This window comes from Eptatretus burgeri, chromosome 3 (assembly GCF_056783735.1).
Source record: "Eptatretus burgeri isolate ZD-2024b chromosome 3, Ebu_testis_v1, whole genome shotgun sequence".
NCBI classification, from domain to species: Eukaryota; Metazoa; Chordata; class Myxini; order Myxiniformes; family Myxinidae; genus Eptatretus; species Eptatretus burgeri.
In genome coordinates, this window is record NC_140963.1 from 129820446 (window position 1) to 129840091 (window position 19646).

At 40.5% G+C, this 19646-nt stretch overlaps 2 protein-coding genes across 17 annotated transcripts in view; one reads left to right on the forward strand and one right to left on the reverse strand.

Moving 5' to 3' along the window:
- Nucleotides 1-19646, forward strand: part of KANSL2 (KAT8 regulatory NSL complex subunit 2) — a 98914-nt gene that overhangs the window by 74035 nt on the left and 5233 nt on the right. For all 14 annotated transcript variants that reach the window (XR_015056593.1, XR_015056592.1, XR_015056591.1 and 11 more), the window contains 3 exons: nucleotides 853-1016; nucleotides 7064-7218; nucleotides 12198-12297. Coding sequence is in view for 2 of the 14 variants with exons in the window: in XM_085875581.1 (XP_085731707.1) it covers nucleotides 853-1016; nucleotides 7064-7218; nucleotides 12198-12297 (419 nt within the window). In the remaining 12 variants the exon portion in view is untranslated. The remainder of the gene's footprint in view (nucleotides 1-852; nucleotides 1017-7063; nucleotides 7219-12197; nucleotides 12298-19646) is intronic.
- Nucleotides 15305-19646, reverse strand: part of ACMSD (aminocarboxymuconate semialdehyde decarboxylase) — an 85017-nt gene continuing 80675 nt past the window's right edge. For 2 of the 3 annotated variants that reach the window (XM_085875584.1, XM_085875586.1), the window contains one exon: nucleotides 15305-16926. In XM_085875584.1, the coding sequence (XP_085731710.1) occupies nucleotides 16807-16926 (120 nt within the window). In that variant the 3' untranslated portion in view covers nucleotides 15305-16806. The remainder of the gene's footprint in view (nucleotides 16927-19646) is intronic. The other variant, XR_015056601.1, reaches the window with a different exon arrangement.

Sequence of the window (19646 nt, forward strand, 5' to 3'; positions counted from 1 at the left end):
GAGGCATTTGGCCTTCTCACGAGCGGAGTCAGCTGTGATGCCGTTTGAAGAGAGGAAAGGGATGGAGGGGGAGCATACTCCAGAGACAGACTTAACAAGGCACCACCAGGTTTTAGAGGAAGGAGACAAGTTTGAAAGTTCAATCTTGAGGTTGGACAGATGTTGTTTTCTGGCTCTCCTGAGAGTGGACACACACTTGTTGAAGGCTTTTTGGAATGAATTGAGATTGCCTTCAGTTAGGTTTGCTTTCCAGAAGAGAAGGTGAGTTGTTTCAGGGCAACTACTTCACCACATGACTCGGTGTACCACGGGTTGGGAAGAGAGGTAGGATAACTGAAGACGAGATGGGATGAATCTGTGCTTAAGCGAGAGCAGTTTTCTGTGGTAGAATTCCCAGGCTGAGTTAATATCCGGCAGGAGATATGGAAGACCAGTCCTGAAGATAGATGGCCGCTTGCATACTCTGCCTATCTGTCAGAGTTGTCGTGCTGAGGCAGCTCTCTGAGAATCCAAATATTGCTGGTGAGTTGACATAGTTGGGAATACCATGAAGGCAGTTTCGTGAATAATAATTGAGTGGTTAACCCTCCCCTCCCCCACCCCAATTAAAAAAAAAATTCATTTATTAAATTTGTCTTACCAAGTGGTGTGCAGAAAAAAACAAAAATACAAAGATAGAATGCCTCTCTCCTCATTGACTCTTGTCATTGATAGTCCACTTGATTCTTTAAATGTCTTGTTTTACTTTATTTGTCTGCTCCGTTCAAATTGAAATTGATATTTGTTGCACCTTTTGTATTTTGTGACAACTTGTGAGCCGGTACACAACTTCAGCCTGTCACTTGTAAACAGGCACGCTGGTGTATACACAGCGGAGGAGGTGGCTTTGATCACTCGCAACAAGCTTATCCGCCTTCAGTCTCTCTACATCGATCAATTCAAGAGACTACAACACCTGATGGAGGAACGTCGACACAAGTTTCTACATAACCGTCAGGAGGAAGAGGAATCCGCAGGTGCCGTTTCCGAACTTTAAAAAAGGAAAAATACAGTTTGAGTTGTGTGTTTCGAGTGACTTTTACAAGCTTTACAATGGATATGGCCAAGTCAAAATAGGGTTTGACCTAGGACAAATTGGAATAGAAATCAAACCTGTGGTAATATCTTATGACAAACATGGTAAATAACATGTATAAAAACTCTAATACAAAATATTTGGTGGAACTTCATTTTGGGGGGGTCCCTAGAAATTGGTAATTAGGGACCTGGTGAAATTCGGTTGCAAAGAATAGTGACCACAAATATGATTACAGCTGGATTTACTTTGCTTCTTATGATACTCTGATCATGTCCCTTTACAGTCTTAATGAATAAGAATGACAAACAGCAGCCTGTGGCTAAGGGAGCCCCAACCCCAGCCCCCCCTCCCCCCACAGGCCCTGATACAGGGTTACCAAGACTATATTTGTTTCACATTCGTTCAATAATCACTTCAATTACCAAAGAGCTCATAGGGAATCATATTAACATCCAGAGTTCATCAACTGTGGGGAGATGCCGCCCCTAGTCTGAAAAATATTACCAAATTTGGTTCTCTTCCACTGTAAGTTGATGATGACAAAATGCAGTTCACGTCAAATTGTATGGGTCATCCTCTGCATTGTCATCGGAGTTCTCGGTTTTCATATTCTCACAGATGCCTCTGCATTCACTTGCAAGCTGGTGTGCATTCCAGATCAAGTCCTCTGCATCCACAACATTTTCCACACCCTGTCTTGCATTTGCATCTTCTGACCTCTAACAGTGGTTTGGGGTGCCACATCCAAATTTGTCATTAGAGGAAGCATCTTCCCTTCAATAACTTTCCAGCCCCAGTCCTCTGCCTGCAAGTTCATGCCCTTCCACTCCTGCACTTGGTGATAGACACGGAAACTATGGTACTTCATTGCTCCTGAACTTGGTGCCAATACCTTTGGGTGCACCGCCTTTTTGCTCGTCGTGACGAGTTCTTGGAATCTGTGGTATCTTCGCAAATCTAGACTGTCATTGGACTTTTTCTTGTATAAACAAAGCATAGCTTTCTGTCCTGCCTGAATTATCTCCTTGTTACTAGATGCAGAATTATTAAAAACCACAGCCTGCTCTTGAAAGCATTCACTGTTCTGTAGCAAGTTTAAAGCCACACCCTTCCCAAAACCAAACACTCGTGAAGTAGTGTCACATCTGAGAACACCATGCACAAATAGAATATTCTCACAGACAGTCTCACCAAGGTACTCACGTACACATCTGATGTTCAGAAATTTTTCAGTCTGTCCCTGTTTTGGCTCAGGTCTCCAGAAGACATCATGGCCCAAGTTCTTTGCATGGTAGCAGAGGAGTACCAGAAGATCTGTGTCATCTCCAACGAGAATCACCTCACGCTGAGCAGCAACTTGTATTGCTGTCTGCACGATAAGCGAGTCAGCGTCGCCTCTGGCGTGATGAACTTCAGAACCTGCTGCTTCTCGGGAGTTGCTCAAAAAGTGAAGAAATCGCTGCTTATTTGCATTATTTGATAGAAATTCTTCTTTTTTGAGTTGGAGGGTCATCTGTGGTTGAAAGTGAACTGTTCGGCCTTGGCGCTTTCCAATTCGTCTCTGATGAGTGCCATCTTTGGTAGATGGCCCGCTAGTGTAGCCATCAAAGACAACAACTGCCTCTCTATAATGCTTCCTCACATAGGTCACGTATCTGTCCAAAATTGACTGAAAGGCTTCTCCGATTTGCCATGGGATCCTGTGAAGTAAAGCACCACCGTAGCCCAAATAGCTTTCGCAAGAGATGGTTTGTTTGCTTTCAATAGCACATATTTAGTCTCAAACAAAGCAGGTGGAAATGAGAATAGTTCATATTGAAAGGCATACTTCAGATTTTCAGCCTGTGTTCCTGCAATTACCAGTCTCTGAAAGAGCAGTTGTGGATCAATGTTTACTTTCTCTCCATTTATTCTGATTGTAGACTTCGACTCAGGAGTGATCACTTGATTTTTTTTTTCTCCTGAAGACATATTGCTGAACATGTTGCCCCTCCATTTCATTCAGAATTTTCTGCCCAACTTGCTCTGCTTGTTCCAAATTGACATCATCCCTGGTTGCTGCACCGGTTACAATATTGTGCAATGTGGGGCTGTCTTCAAATGGATTTCTTTCAACTAGGATGGAAATTAGTTTATTTGTATCATCCATATCTCTCATTTGCCGAGCTTTTGACAAGTCCTTGTGTTGCTCACTCGTTGAATAGGTGACTGAGGTTAGTTGCTGCATGGCATTGTTCACCTCGGCACAAACAGGTCTGGACAGGCACCATACCAGTCGTTGTGTTTCAGTCATGCCCCGTCCTCTTGTCAAACCACCAGTTGTTTTAAGGCTTCTCATTAGAACCTGTTCTATCACAAGATCAGGTGACGGCCCTGCCCAAAAGCGATCCGACCTTCCTACAACGTGAAAGCCATCCATAAACTTTGAATACGCGAATGGGTTACTGTCCTGCAGCTTTGTCATTTTCTGAAGGTCCAGGTACACTGACTTGGTATACAAGTTGTGCCCTGAGGCAGCAAAGTAGGGAAGCATGTCTTGGAGAATCTGTAGATGTAGCTTCCAATCACCTGTGCATTCTGATCGAAGGAAGTCCCGTACTATATCTACACATTTCATATACATACACCAAAGTTTCCCAGTTCTGTGTTCAATTGCATTCAATGCATTTGACACCTTTTCTCTGATAATTCACAAAATGCTTGATAATTCTGTCTCTCGTCCAGTCATCAGGAACCACTTAAGATTAATTAATGCTCCCTCGTTCTGAATTAAAACAATGCACCTTTCAGCATGGTCTGCTGGATGTTTTGCATGCAATTTATTTGGAGTTAATGATTACATCTAGTCTGAACTCTTGCTTCAAGAGATTCTTTATCTTAAATTTTACTTACCTTTCATCTTATTCATTCATTCTTATTTAAAAATCGGCAAAATATGCTGATTGAGTGAAATTGAAAAGGCATGTTTCTTCAAGTTGAAAGGTGCTGCTATCTATTGATAGATAATAGCAGGGAGTACTCAATAATTCTGAAACCCTGAACTCTCAGAAAACACCAAGAAACAAATTATAATGAGAGCCAGGTCTTACAGAAACAAACAAGATACGAAAATGGCTGTATTAACCTGCTATCTTTAGCTTTCGAGATATGAGGATTTAGCATTGAAATGATGTTATAAATCATTACTATTTTAATATTTTAGCCCTAATAATCATTGGTACCACCAGCAAATGTGCAGTGACACTAAACAGGCTGAAATAAAGAATTTGGTTTTTGATCAAACTACAGAATTATAAACCTGTTTACCTTTGGAGAGCTGAATTGACATTTGGGGGTGGGGACCCCCTGGGAATAAGATAAGGAACACACTAAACTGTTCAGTCGTGTGTTTATTTGAACGATTCGGTACAAAAACATGGGTAAACACACCAAGATTGTGGATGTAGCTTAATTATTCACAAAGTTATCGTAATTTCTTCATTTTAGCCCATGCGACAGTTGCTAATGGATGACAATTTTCAATCATTAAATACAATATTTAAATAGTTCCACCAAAAATATTTTATTAGAGTTTTAGTTTGTCATGCAGCAGACCTTTTCTCAACAAATAAAAGTGGTTTCATTTCTATTCCAATTAGTCCGAGGTTACACCCACTTTTGGGCTAGATTGCCTGGCCCAATATGGCTCTCTTGCTTGTGTTGCTTATGGTTGTGGTATTGTGGAGTATAGATAAAGGTCGAGGTATTTAATATGCACAAGTCAATGCAAATGGTCCGTTATTTGCTTACAAACATATGTAAGCACAAACAAACAATATTTGTTTATACAATATACAAACAAATAATACAAACAAATAATATACAAACAAACAAACAAACAAACAATATGCACAAACAAACATATTATTTGCCCCAGAAAATCCTCTGGGGCAGCACCACGAGGTTAAGTGAGTCACATTATAGTGATTTTTTTTTCCAACAAACAGGTTACTGCTAATCTTCAGGATTATGTATATATCAGCTGTGCCCTGTTAAGTTTTTCTCCACTCTGCTAATACAACTCGAACGACACTCGGTAGAGCACATATCTCCACCAGGCTGAACAGTTCACGTTTGCATCCGACTGATAGGCCAGATCTGGATCCATCTGAACCAAAATCGAATCGGCTTGTCACTGAACCGACTCATCCACCTCGTTTTGTCATCAACCGTCCACAACTTTTTGATATACATTATTATATATCGTTTTTGACCCCATCTCTCAATGGTGAAGAATCACTTGGAGAATAAAATAATAAAAAACTGTCATCTGGATCTTAACCAAAATCTAATCGATTTGACCTTGTCACGCACCCAACCTGCCCACCAAGCTTCATCCAAACCCATCCATAACCTACTGAGATATCCTGCTCACAAACAGACAGGTGAAAACATAACCTCTATCCACCTTTGGTGGTGGAGGTAACACACCACAGGTAGCTTACAGTAGTGTGAGTGACAATGTTTCAGAGTGCAGCACATTGGACTAAACAGTAATATAATCTTAAAAATTCATGATTGTGGGGAATTTTTTTATTTTTATTTTATAACTTTGCCTTTTTTATTTTTTAAATTATTTTTTAACCATGTCTCAATCCTTATCTTGACAGAATAAATAATTTAGGAAACATTTTGTGTAAAATGTACTACTTTAATTTAATTCAGATTAATATTTTCAAATATTATGTGTGATTTATATTTAATGATCACCCTTTAGCTGCATTGTTGATACAAACTTGTGCACCATCACAGCCAGTGGCATGCAAATTTAACCCTCCAGAGCGAAGTTGATGGCGAGCCAAACCCTGCAGCCGAGCAATACTCTGGTTCTAAAATTGGCAAATTGTATGGAATTTCATCCCAGTCACGCACAGAAGGGTAACATAATTTTATTAGGTCCATCTGTCTGCCAGTCAAAACAAAATTGAAAATTCTTTCAAACTAGAAAGTTGCCGTTTTTCGGGACGATGTGAAGGACACAAACAACAGGCACGAATAACTAATGTCACGTGTTAAATAAAGTGGTGTAATAAGACTGCATCAACGGCTGTAAACGTCCGAAAAAAAGTTTTTCTACAGCTTTTAAAACTTTAATTTTATTTTAATTGAATTGAATACTGCGCTGCGAACATAAATCACCTTCTTGGCACTTTCAAAAACCTGTTTAGCAGTACTTGGAAAAATTGTGATGCTGTCTCGTACCCTGAGAGCCGAGTAACTGTGACATCATTGAGATTCAGTAGTCGGACAATTATAGCGGTGCCTGGCACTGTTTGTTTCGTGCAAACTGCCAAGCAAGAGTTAATAAGAATCTTCCCATGTCCTTTTTCAAAATCAAGACTTCAAGGGGTAGGGTGTTCCATGAACTCTATAGTAAAGTAAAATCTCAGATAAGATTCCCCGTCAGGCCAATGAGGTGAAAGGGTGGGGGGTTAGGGTTACTAACAAAGCTAACAAATCGTTTGGCTTTCTCCGCGCCTCTGGCCTGGGTGCTGATGTGGCACAGGGCTTGTAAGGCCAACTCATTGATGCTGCCGAGCTCCACCCATGGGTCGCAGCAACTTGCTGTTCGCCCATTGGGTAACGGACATAAAAGTCACAGCATTTAATTTGTTTTCCCAGTGAATGTTTGTGGTGAAGAAGTCTTCATTGCATTCTCAGAATAGCTTGGCTGGAGTCACTAACGTGACTTGTAGAGCAACGAACCTGAGCAACTTTCATAAAATAATTGGTCAACTTCTTTTTTTTTTATCAAAATGAAATTGAAGTTAAATTTAAAAAAAACAAAAAAAAATTTGTACCGTGATGCTTGATGAGCATAAAATAAAATACATGCTTTGTAGAAAAGAGTATATCATCTGATTATGACTCTTTGGGGAGCCATTTCTCAAAGTGCAAGGTTCTTTGCTGATGTGCACAAGTCTTACTTGCCTTCCATCTGAGCAGGCTCCAGCAATATGGTTGATGAGGGAGGAGTGACAGAGGAGGCACGAAGGTTGCGTGCCATGAAAAGATACCGCAGGCGCTTCGGGGTCGAAGCCATTCTCCAAGAGCAGCTAAAAGTGCGGCGAGCACGGACAACCGAAGGGCATTCAAATGTGGTATGAATTATTTAACTCTAACATTCCAGCCAATAACATTTGTGACATTATTATAGATGGTGTTCGATCACGTTTGTCTCGCAGGGTGTTTGTCTCGCACCGTCAACGGTGGTGCATTCTGTTTACAACCTCTTCTTGTGCAGGTGTCAAACTTGGAGAAAGAGACAGGAAAATATATTCGAGTTGGACATTGTTGCCCAGGTTAATCCAACTCAGAGTTTTATTTTAGATGTGATATTCAGAAAATACATAGTTATGTTGAGGGTGATATGTAAGAAGGCCCAGGGTAAAATATTACATGATTTCATATTAGAGGTGATACGGTCGTACTTTTATCTTGGATGGTTATACATTTGTCGTTTATTAGACGTATGGTAATCTTGAGGTGAAGAGGTTAAAGAAGGAAATTCCATTTTTAAAAAGGGGGGGGGGGGGGAAAGGTTTAAAAACAAGCTCAAATGAGCTAAGATCCTCGTCCTCTTAATGATGACGTCATAAAAACGAATATGCCGTCATTGTGATGTATCAGGTTTGCGATAAATTATCTGTGCTAATGCCCGGCTTGATTCCCGCAAACAAGCCGGCTTGACTCCTTGTGGAGGATCTCTAAGTGTTACTCACGTTGTTGTTCTTCATCTTCTTCTTGTGGACGTTTTTGTTTCACATCCTACAATTTTCATCGAAACTTCCTGAAACTTGGCGTGTATATGTAAAAATACCCTGCGCAGACAGTAACCATCTCCGATTTTGAAAATTCCTCCTAGAAAAAAAAGTTATGACATCAAAATATCTCCGCTAATGGAAATCGCCTAAAAAGTTATCTCCGAAACTAGGCAAGCTTTTTGAATTCTGTTTGCGGGAATCGAACAGGGCATTAGCAGAGATGAATTACCGCACATATGATACATCACTATGACGTCATATCAATTTTTATGACGTCATTGCTATATTTTGATATTTTTTGTTTCACAACCCAGAGTTTTCATCGGATCTTCGTGAAACTTGCCATGTATATGCAGAAAGCCCACGCGCAGGCAGTAACCATCACTGATTTTGGAAATTATTCTGAGAAAAAAAGTTGACGTCATAATATCGCCGGTAATGGAAATCGCCTATACCATTATCTCCAAAACTGGGCAAGCTGTTTGAATTTTGTTTGCGGGAATCAAGCCGGGCATTAGCACAGATAATTTATCGCAAACCTGATACATCACAGTGACGTCATATTCGTTTTTATGACGTCGTCATTAAGAGGACGAGGATCTTAGCTCATTTGAGCTTGCTACATATACATGCCAAGTTTCAGGAAGTTTCAATGAAAACTGTAGGCTGTGAAACAAAAAGGTCCACAAGAAGAAGATGAAGAACAACAACGTGAGTAAGACTTCGAGATCCTCCACGAGGATCAAACAAACAACGAACTTATTGACAAACTAACATGGAAAAAAATCATTCATAGAGTGACACTTGGCGAAATGGAATGGCACTCGGTCGAGCGCATACCTCCGCCAGGTTAAACGGTTTACAACTTGTATCCCATTGATGGGTCGGATTTGAATTTGGACCTTAACCAAAATCGAATTGGTTTATTCTTGTCACCTAACCAACTCGTCCACCTAGTTTTGTCATAACTCGTCCACAACTTTTTGAGATATGCTACACATAGTTTTGGCCCCACCTCTCAATGGTGAAGAATCACTTAAAAATAATAATAATTTGTATCCAGATCAGGATTTGGATGTTCACCAAAATTGAATCTCTTCTTCCTCGTGGCATTTCCAACTTGTCCACCAAGTTTCGTCTGAATCCATCCATAACCTTTTGAGTTATTGTGCTGAATATCGTTTTTCGCTCGCCTGTTCGAAGAACAGAGAGCTATAGCGATACCCCCGGCGTGAGCGTGAGCGTCAGCGTGAGCGTGAGCGTGAAAATGTTAAAGATTTTGGTGCAAGTTATTTCGAAGCTTGCCATTCATTTAATATGTGTACTAGGATGCTGATATTTGGCATGGAGGTTCCTTTGGGGTATATTATTGATGTCGTGAAGTTGAAATAAAAAATAATTTCAAATATTTTAAATTTTTGACCTGTTTTGAAACTTAACTTTTTGTAGCACATCAACGTTAAAGTGTTTTCCTTTCTAATGTTTTTATCTACCACACCATTTTTCCTGATTACACTATACAAATACATACATTGCTTTAAAATTATTTGAATCAGACTTCACTGCAATGCTTTATAAAAAATATTATTAGACTCGTCTTTTAAAAACGATAAATGTATAAACAGGTGAGCATTGGGTGGCTTTGACACCAACTCTCTGGTTGGCCCTGTCTTTCAATGGTGATGTCACTTGAAAAATTTTCGGATTCTGATCTTCACCAAAATTGAATCAATTGGTCCTTGCCACACACCTAACCTGCCCACCAAGTTTTGTCTGAATCCATCCATAACTTTTTGAGATATCGTTTTTTGGCCATCTCTCTCAACGGTGAAGAATCACTTTAAAAATTCTCAGATCTGGATCCGGATTCGTATCTTCACCAAAATTAAGCATTGTTGTCCTTTGCCGGTCACCTACGTGCACAAAAAAAATTCAGAACGATTGCTTGAAAACTGTGGCCAGAAATTATGTGACAGACAGACGTGAAAATATAACCTCTGTTTACCTTCATTGGCAGAGCCAAAAAAATAAAGGAGCTTTGACTCTGCTGACTGATTGATGAAACAAATTTTCCTTATTACTTTGTGAAAAAAAAAATTCCAAGTCTTTCTTGTTTTTTAAATTTATTTATTTATTTATTTATTTCAGAGTTTTATTTTAGAACATTTCCTCACATTGAAAAAATTCTCAATGTGAGGAAATGTTTGGGCGAGGGTGTGTGTTGTGAGGAATTGGTCCATTCTCAGTTCTGCTGAATTAGTTTGTTTGTGTGAGGTCTTGTTGAAATTGCCAGTAATGTAGAAAACTGGATAAATTCACTATCAACCGTGGGTTCCAGACCGTTGGGATAGGAGGGGGCAAGGTCTTCTGTGGCTTGCTTGATCTCATGAGTCGGGAGAGAGGCCAGCTTCGACAGGAATCCAAACTTATCGTTGACTTCCTTGCATGCTTCAAAACAGTGTTTCAAGGCACTGATTCGCTGATCAATGATAACGAGGAACATGTTGGTCTTGAATATTTTTTTCCTTGGGTGACAGCACAGTGGCTGACTTGATCACAATGATAAAATCTGCCCTTGCGTGGGCCCTCTCTTCGCTTGGACCTGGGGTGACCGCCGTCTTCTCCCCCCTCGCCCCCATAATCCGTCATTGTGGACAGGTTGGGTGTGTGACAGACAAATTGATTCAGTTTTGATGAAGATCCGGATCTGGATACGAGAATATTTTGAGTGATTCTTCACCGTTGAGAGATCGGGTAAAAAAACGATGTATAACATGATATTTCAAAAAGTTGTTGAGTTGTGATTAAACTTGGTGGACGAGTTGGTTAGGTGACAAGAACAAGCCGATTCAATTCTGGTCCAAGTCCAGATCAGTATCCGGACATCGGTGGCCTACGAATCGTAACCTCTTCAGCGTGGCAGAAGTATTCACTCCACCGAGTGCCGTTTTAGTTTATCGATGGTAATAGGATGCAAATTTTCTTTTTGTTTTTTTACCCCCTCCAACAAGTAATGGTGGAGAATGGAGGAGTTGCACTGAAGCAGTCTGGTGACACTCGAAGCATTGCAAAGTCTGCCTGTGGCATTTTAACACTGAAATCAATTGGATTGAATAAGTTATGGAGAGGGATGAAAAGTATACACTTGTGTACGGCTGTATTTCACTGCTTTTCCCAATGAGTTTGCTGTCGAACTCGAAAACTGCAAGATGCTATTATTTATTCAACAGTTTATAAATGAGGTAAATTTCTGTAGTTGAGGCAAATAAACTTTATTTTTTTCTAAAAATGGGAGAGAAAGATAACCTTGCTACCGAACTGTTTGGAAAAGCAGTTTCAACGCAGCCTGACCTGAGTTCCCAAAGAGTAAGGCCAAAGTTTCAGCCGACGGCACCTGTTTTTGGTGCGCAGCACTCTGCGAAGAATAAAGAACAGTAGAACAGGGCATAACTCTAAGGGCACTCGGTTGAGCACATACCACTGCCACGTAATGCCTGATCCACGAGAACATATTGGACCCAATACATTTTTGAAATATCATGCTGTACAGTACTATATCGTTTTTGGCCCTTTCTGTCAATGATGAAGAATCGCTTTAAAAATTAAATAATTATCGTATCCATATCTGGATTCTGATCTTCACCAAAATCGAATTGATTCATCCTTGCCACACACCCAACGTGTCGTCCAAATCAGTGCACAACTTTTTTAGATATCGTGCTATATATCGTTTTTGGCCCTGTCTCAATGGTGAAGAATCACTTAAAAAATTCGAGTAGTCTGATCTGGATCTTCACCAAAATCTAATCAGTTCATCCCTGCCACACTGAATCGGTCCACAAAATTTCATTCGGATCCGTCCACAACTTTTTGAGATATCGTGTACACCAACAAACAGACAGACAGACAGAAAGGGGTGAAAACATAACCTCCTTCACCTTCGGTGGCAAAGGTAACAATCAACAAAGAGGGGTTTTGATATCCAGAATTGTTGATGCTTTGAACAATGGATCATCGTCGTCTTGATTACATTCTATCTGCCTTTGTCATATTAGTTGTTGTTTCATGACACATTGAGCATGCGTAAGTGGCCCAAGTATACACGAATCAAAGTCCAGGAATCTACTTGCATTTTAATGGTGTGGCGTGCTATGATAGGCTTTTCATATTTCATCATTTGGAATGTTATACCAGTTACATATCTGCCCAATAATACATTTGCGCTTTGAACGGTTTCAATTTTAGCATTTTTTTTTTGTTTTGTTTGAGTGAAACCATTCCATTTGGGTTGTGTGTGTGTGTGTGTGCGCGCGCAGGGTTGTTCAGGGCAACGAGGATTGCAGCAATGTGTGTCCATCAATGATGGAGTTCGTTGTGCCATGCGCGCTCTTCCTCTCGCCAAGCACTGTGCTTCACGTATCCTTCATACGTATAAATATAGCAATGTGCCGTGCATGGTGAGCGTGACCGCATAATAACTCTGCATCTGCAAATTTCTTGTGAACGCTTCGTGTCGATTATTTGCATTTACGCGCCAACAATGATGAAACAATTCAGGACTTTTATAACATTCTTGAACAATGTATTTTAAAAAAAAAATCCTCCTTGTGATAAATTAATTGTACTTTGTGATTTTAATGCCCATGTGGGGCAAGACTTTGACAGCTGGCCTGGGGTGTGCTTAGTCAGCATGGTTTGAGTTTGTTCATTTTTAATGGTCATGTGTTCCGAACAACTCGCAATTTGCAACTCTTTCTTTTGAGTACCGGTCGCGATTGCAGATACTTGGCAGCATGCAGGGTTTAAACAATGGCACACGTTTGAGTATTTCATGACTCGAAAGTGTGACTTGCATGATGTATGTGCCGTGCATGTCATGAGGGCACCGACTGCAACACCGCCCACACTCTTTTACGTTGCATTGTTTCTTGGACAATCTCTAAGCGTCAATTTGCTTGAAACAAAATTCTACCTTTATTTAATGTACAGAAAATGAAGAATGTTCTAATAATTTGTCAAAAAATTTTTTTTGATCAATTACATTATGTAAAAAAAAAAAAAAAAAAAAGTTTGTTTGAGTGAATTTTTTGGTTGTTTATCTTTTATTAGGTCGTAAGAATGAAGAAAAAGCATATATTTTATGTTGGTAATCGTTATTAAGGAAATGACACCGATTTTTTTTTTTTGAAAAATAAAAAATTGTATATTTACATAAGAAAATTGCAGAAAAATGTATTTGAACATTAATGAAACTATACAACAGCGTTGAAACATACAGGGATATGCTTATCAGAAGTAAAACATAGCATACTGTTGATCGTTTTGTGATTTAGAAAATATTTTGAAATTATTTTGAAAAAAATATGATTTTTTTTCAAGTATGATTTATATGATTTATTTGAGTAGTCATTTGATATATGTTACATTTTGTTTCCGTTCTTTCCCTTCAACTCGTCTTATTATATTTGTTCTTTTATTAAAAAATATTGTCTCACGATGGCTTCTGCTCGAGGTTCCTGAAAGCATGATCCTGATAACTTCTGCTATGTCTGCGGAGTCTTTCTGAATGTCAAGTCAGTCAAGTACACCATCATTGAAGGGAACCTCTTCTGTTCGGCTTACAAGGCGTACTCTGGAGTTCAATTAGGGGACCAGGACAAGAGTTGGGTGCCACACGTGGTTTGCGGAAGCTGTCGGTCCACTCTGGAGTCGTGGTACAGAGGGGAGAAACGAAAACTGAAGTTTGGCGTGCCAAGAATCTGGCGGGAACCAACAGATCACTCAAACAACTGCAACTTTTGTAGGGTGGTAGTGACGTGTCACCGCAGGGGAAAGAAGACGGATGTGTTCGACGACCCCAATCTGCCATCATCTCTTCGTCCGGTGATGCATTGTGAGGAGATTCCAGTTCCCAACCCTCCTCCGGTGATCACGAAAGATGCTTGCACAAGTTCCAGCAGCGAAACAGAAGATGCCCACGATGATGTCTTTGTTGCAGATGATACCCCAGCTATTCCGCATTTCCCTAACCAAGCGGAGCTCAATGATCTTATCAGGGACCTCGGACTCACCAAATCAAAAGCAGAATTACTGACATCCAGGTTGAAACAGTGGAAGTTGTTGGACGAGAACTGTCGGGTAACAAAACAGAGACAACGTCATGACATATTCTCTCAGTATTTCACACCGGATGAGAAAGTATGTTATTGTCAAGACATCAACGGCTTGTTTGAAGAAATTAAATTCCCGTATGATCCCAGCAACTGGCGACTGTTCATGGACAGTTCAACTAGAAGCTTGAAGGCGGTGCTGTTGCACAATGGTAACAAGTACCCAAGCATCCCTATCGCCCACTCTGTTCAGCTAAAGGAAGGCTATGAGAATGTGAAGCACCTGCTGCGCCTGGTAAAGTACGAAGAGCATGATTGGGAAGTGATTGGAGACTTTAAGATGATTGGCTTTTTGACAGGTTTGCAAGGCAGCTTCACAAAACATCCCTGTTTCCTCTGCTACTGGGATAGCCGAGCTACAGTGAGACATCATGAAACGAAGGACTGGCCATCAAGAACGGGCTTTGTCATTGGCGAGAAGAACGTGAAGTGGCAACCGTTGGTTGAGCAGGAGAAGATCTTGATGCCACCCCTCCACATCAAGCTGGGGCTCATAAAGCACTTTGTGAAGGCACTAGATCATGAGTCCGCTGCCTTCAAGCATTTGGAAGCGGTATTTCCGAAGTTGTCGGAGGCAAAAATAAAGGCAGGGGTGTTCGTTGGACCGCAAATTAAAAACCTAATGAAGGACTCGGAGTTCTCCGGAAAGTTGTTGGCACCGGAGAAACGTGCCTGGCACAGCTTCGTTGCGGTTGTTCAGGGCTTCTTGGGTAACAACAAGGAAGAAAACTACCGCGAACTGGTCGACAATCTTCTCAAGTCCTACAGGGAGATGGGTTGCAGAATGTCCCTGAAATTGCACACGATGCATTCCCATTTGGATTTTTTTAAAATCCAATATGGGAGACTACTCCGAAGAGCATGGTGAGCGCTTCCACCAAGATGTGATGAATTTGAGAAGCGCTACCAGGGCCAGTATAATGAGCGTATGATGGGCGACTACGTCTGGGGTTTGGTCCGAGAAACCCAGCCTCTTCCTCGAAGAAAGAGCAGAAAATCTATGTGTTTTCAATAAACAGTCTTATCGAAGATATAGTATGCTATATTTTACTTCTGATTAGCATATCCCTGTGTTTCAACGCTGTTGTATAGTTTCATTTATGTTCAAAGACATTTTTCTGCAATTTTCTTATGTAAATATACAATTTTTTGTTATTTTTCAAAAAATATATGTCATTTCCTTAATAACGATTAGCGACATGAAAGATATGAATTTTCTTCATTCTTACGACCTAATAAAAGACAACCAAAAATTCACTCAAACAAAATCTTTGTTGCATTGTGTTATCAGTCAATCAACATCTCCAATTGTTAGCATTTCGTCAAACTGGGACATTTTGAAAAAGGTTGTTCTGGATTCTGGAGTCGTGTACGACTCTTGCACCATTTTTTGAATCTATCATTTTCCCAATGTCGAAGATGAGTTTTTGTTTCTTCTACCGATCCGCAGCGCCGAGAGCTCCACTGCCGCTTTTTGTTCACTGCCGCTTTCCATTTCCATGCGCTATATGCCAGCAATACTGATCTGTGTACATTTCTGCGAGCGCAAGCTCCATCACAGCCGCTAGAGTAAAATTCAGTGCACCCTTCTGTTTAAAATGATGCAAAATACCACTGGTTTTATAACTTCCAAATTGTGCGACGAATGTCGAATGTAGACAAATTGCGTGATCGCGATGAATTGTTTTCATGATTTAAGCTTCATTCCTATGCCTCCGCACCAAGGGTGCCGGAGGCATTATGTTTCCGGGTTTTCCGTCCGTCTGTCCGTCCGTCCGGATTTTCGTTTACATAACTCAAGAAACAAATTGTAGAATTTCATCAAACTTGGTAAAAAGGTAAAGTAAGACAGGGCAATTAAGTTATTGGCTTTTGGGCCAGATGTGATAAAGGTCAAAGGTCAAGGTCAAACTCTGAAATTTTACTGTTTACGCCCTAACTCAAATATTGGACAGAATTTCATCAAACTTGGTACAAAGGTAAAGTTAGACAGGGCAATTAACTGATTAGATTTTGGGCCAGATATGATAAAGGTCAAGGGTCAAATATGTCAATACTCAAGTGCTTGTGCGGGAGAGCGGAGGCATACCCATCGACTGCGCGCAGTCGAATTACTCCAGTTGAAGATGGTTTTCATCTGTTTGCAAATTCGGACGGGAACTAAAGTCCTGAAGCCATGGTATGCAGGAACAGTTCTTGATGAGCAACGCTCGCGATGTGAAGTTTTCTCCAATTTCGCGAGTAGGGAGTTGGGAGGAGTCCACATCCCACATATGTAAATCTGTGTATTAAATGTTTACTGTAGATCTATATAAGAAAGATGGCAATAATTTTTATATGCATGAAGCATGTTACTTTTTTGTATTTCTCTCTACATTTATTATATATTTGTTTAGAACAGTGGATTGTATTTTTTTATAGGCCGAGTGAGTTTCTTGGTGATGTGTCAGGTATGACTGGTGTCCAATTTTTTAGAGGTAGGAAACTGACGTCTTGCACATGACTTTTTTTCATAAGGGGGGAGGGGGTGGGGAGGTAAAAAAAAAAACAAAAAAAAAAACTGGCATCAGATACATGATTTGTCGGGAACAAAAAGCCGGCGGCCATTTAAAATACAAAAACTAGAAGGGCACTCAGTAGAGTGCATACCTCCGCCACGTACTGCCTGATCCACAAGAACATGTCAGGCCCAATACATTTTTGAAATATCATGTTGTATATCATTTTTGGCCCGATCTCTCAATGGTGAAGAATCTCAAAATATTTTCGGATCTGGATCCAGATCTTCACCAAAATTGAAGAGATTCTTCCTTGTCACACACCCAACGTGTCCACCAAGTTTCATCCGAATCAGTCCACAACATTTTGAGATATCCTGCACACAGACAGATAGAGAGGGGTGAAAACATAACCTCCTTCACCTTCAGTGGTGGCCGTAACAAATAAAATGGGCCTCCTTTCTTTGTTTTTTTTTAAAATGTGGACGATCGACTGGGAATTTCTTTTTTTTTGGGGGGGGGGGGGCTTGCAGCAGATTCATTCCACAAAACCAAAAACGTTGCACACAAGAGAAGTGCTTAGAATTTTTTTTTTGTTGAAATAATTTATTTGCCATAAAAATCTTTAAAATATTTTTGCAACAACGCTGCAAAGAGCAGTCTCGTATATAGTTGCAGTCTGAAAAATAAATAAACAAGCAGTCATAGACTGGTACTTACGAAATCGTCAACTTGACCTCTGACCTTGTCTAATAAAAGCTGTCTCCAGAGAAGGTAGCGACACAAACCAGAAGTTTCCACGATGATTCTGTACCAAACCATCAAAAATTGAATGTTTGACCTTTGACCGATTTTGACCAAAATCTAATCAGCACTAGCCATCACCCTCCTGAATCACGTGGTGTAATTTGACATTGGTAGCTTCTTCCGTTCTCGAGTTATCATGCCTACAAACAAGCACACACACACAGGACGGAAGTCATCAATATACTTACGAAATCTTTAGATTTCGTAAGTAACAAGCAGTCATAGACTGGTACTTATGAAATCGTCAACTTGACTTCTGACCTTGTCTAATAAAAGCTCTCTCTCGAGAAGTTAGCAACACAAACCAGAAATTTATACGATGATTCTGTACCAAACCATCAAAAATCGAATGTTTGACCTCACTGTGACCTTGACCTTTGACCGATTTTGACTAAAATCTAATCAGCGCTAGCCATCACCCTCCTGAATCACGTGGTGTAATTTGACATTGGTAGCTTCTTCCGTTCTCGAGTTATCGTGGTAACAAACAAACACACACACAAACAAACAAGCAGTCATAGACTGGTACTTACGAAATCGTCAACTTGACCTCTGACCTTGTCGAATAAAAACTCTCTCTAGAGAAGGTAGCGACGCAAACCAGAAGTTTCTACGATGATTCTGTACCAAACCATCATAAATCGAATGTTTGACTTCACTGTGACCTTGACCTTTGACTGATTTTGACCAAAATCTAATCGGCACTCGCCATCGCCCTCCTGAATCACGTGGTGTAATTTGACATTGGTAGCTTCTTCCGTTCGCGAGTTATAATTTTTTTTGATGCTTGACCTCACTGTGACCTTGACCTTTGACGGATTTTGACCAAAATCTAATCAGCGCAAGCCATCACCCTCCTGAATCAGGTGGTGTAATTTGACATTGGTAGCTTCTTCCGTTCTCGAGTTATAATTTTTTTTTGATGTTTGACCTCACTGTGACCTTATCCTTTGACCGATTTTGACTAAAATCTAATCTGCGCTAGCCATCACCCTCCTGAATCACGTGATGTAATTTGACATTGCTGGCTTCTTCCGTTTGCGAGTTATAATTTTTTTTGACCTTTGACCGATTTTGACCAAAATCTAATCAGCACGAGCCATCACGCTCCTGAATCACGTGGTGTAATTTGACATTGGTAGCTTCTTCCATTCTCGAGTTATCGTGCCTACAAACAAGCAGTCATAGACTGGTACTTACGAAATCGTTAACTTGACCTCTGACCTTGTCTAATAAAAGCTGTCTCTCGAGAAGGTTGCGACGCAAACCAGAAGTTTCTACGATGATTCTGTACCAAACCATCAAAAATCGTAACGTCGACCGAAGCAAAAATCTCCATTTCTCCACGCAACTATACCTTAAGGTAACTCAACGACGCATCTGCTCGAGCGCACTGCATCATGGGACGACCCGTGACGCGTCGAGTGAAATATTTTTTATACAATCTTAAAACGTCTCCAAAACATCCGATTTTTACCAGGATTTCTACAACCGAGTTTTAAGCGTCCTAAGCGATCGCAAAAAACCGAAGACAAAATTAAAATCGAAGTTAAAATGAACTCGTAACGTCGAGCGAAGCAAAAATACTCCATTTCTCCACGTGAATTTACGGAATTATGTTTGACCTCACTGTGACCTTGACCTTTGACCGATTTTTGACCAAAATCTAATCAGCGCTAGCCATCACCCTCCTGAATCACGTGGTGTAATTTGACATTGGTTGCTTCTTCCGTTCTCGAGTTGTCGTGCCTACAAACAAACAAACACACAAACACACACAAACAAACAAGCAGAAACGGAAGTGATCAATATACTTCCGAAATCTTTAGATTTCGTAAGTAACAAACACACAAACAAACAAACAGAAATGGAAGTGATCAATGTACTCATGAAATCTTTAGATTTCGTAAGTCATAAACGCATTACGTCTGACTTGTTTGCTGTCTGTCAAAACAGCCTGCTGACTGCAGTGTCGGTTGCTGCACTGCTCTCCACAGTTCAAGTCAGACTGAAAGCTTTAAAGGCCTTTCTGATAATGCAGGGCTCTCCTCCAAAGGATTCTATCCACGAACGCTGTTCTGGCTCACTGCCTGTCATCAGCACGGAGTGGATTCCCCAAAAAGTTTAGTTGGCAAGCTGTCACTGGACTAATGAGGCTCTGTCCTTGATACTGCAGAGGTACATCTGTGAGTCAGCACACGATGTGCTGTTTGCCCATTGGTTGACGCACGCTCACTTTGGAATATATTTTGTACGACGTCATTCTCCAAACTTTTCATTGCATTGTATA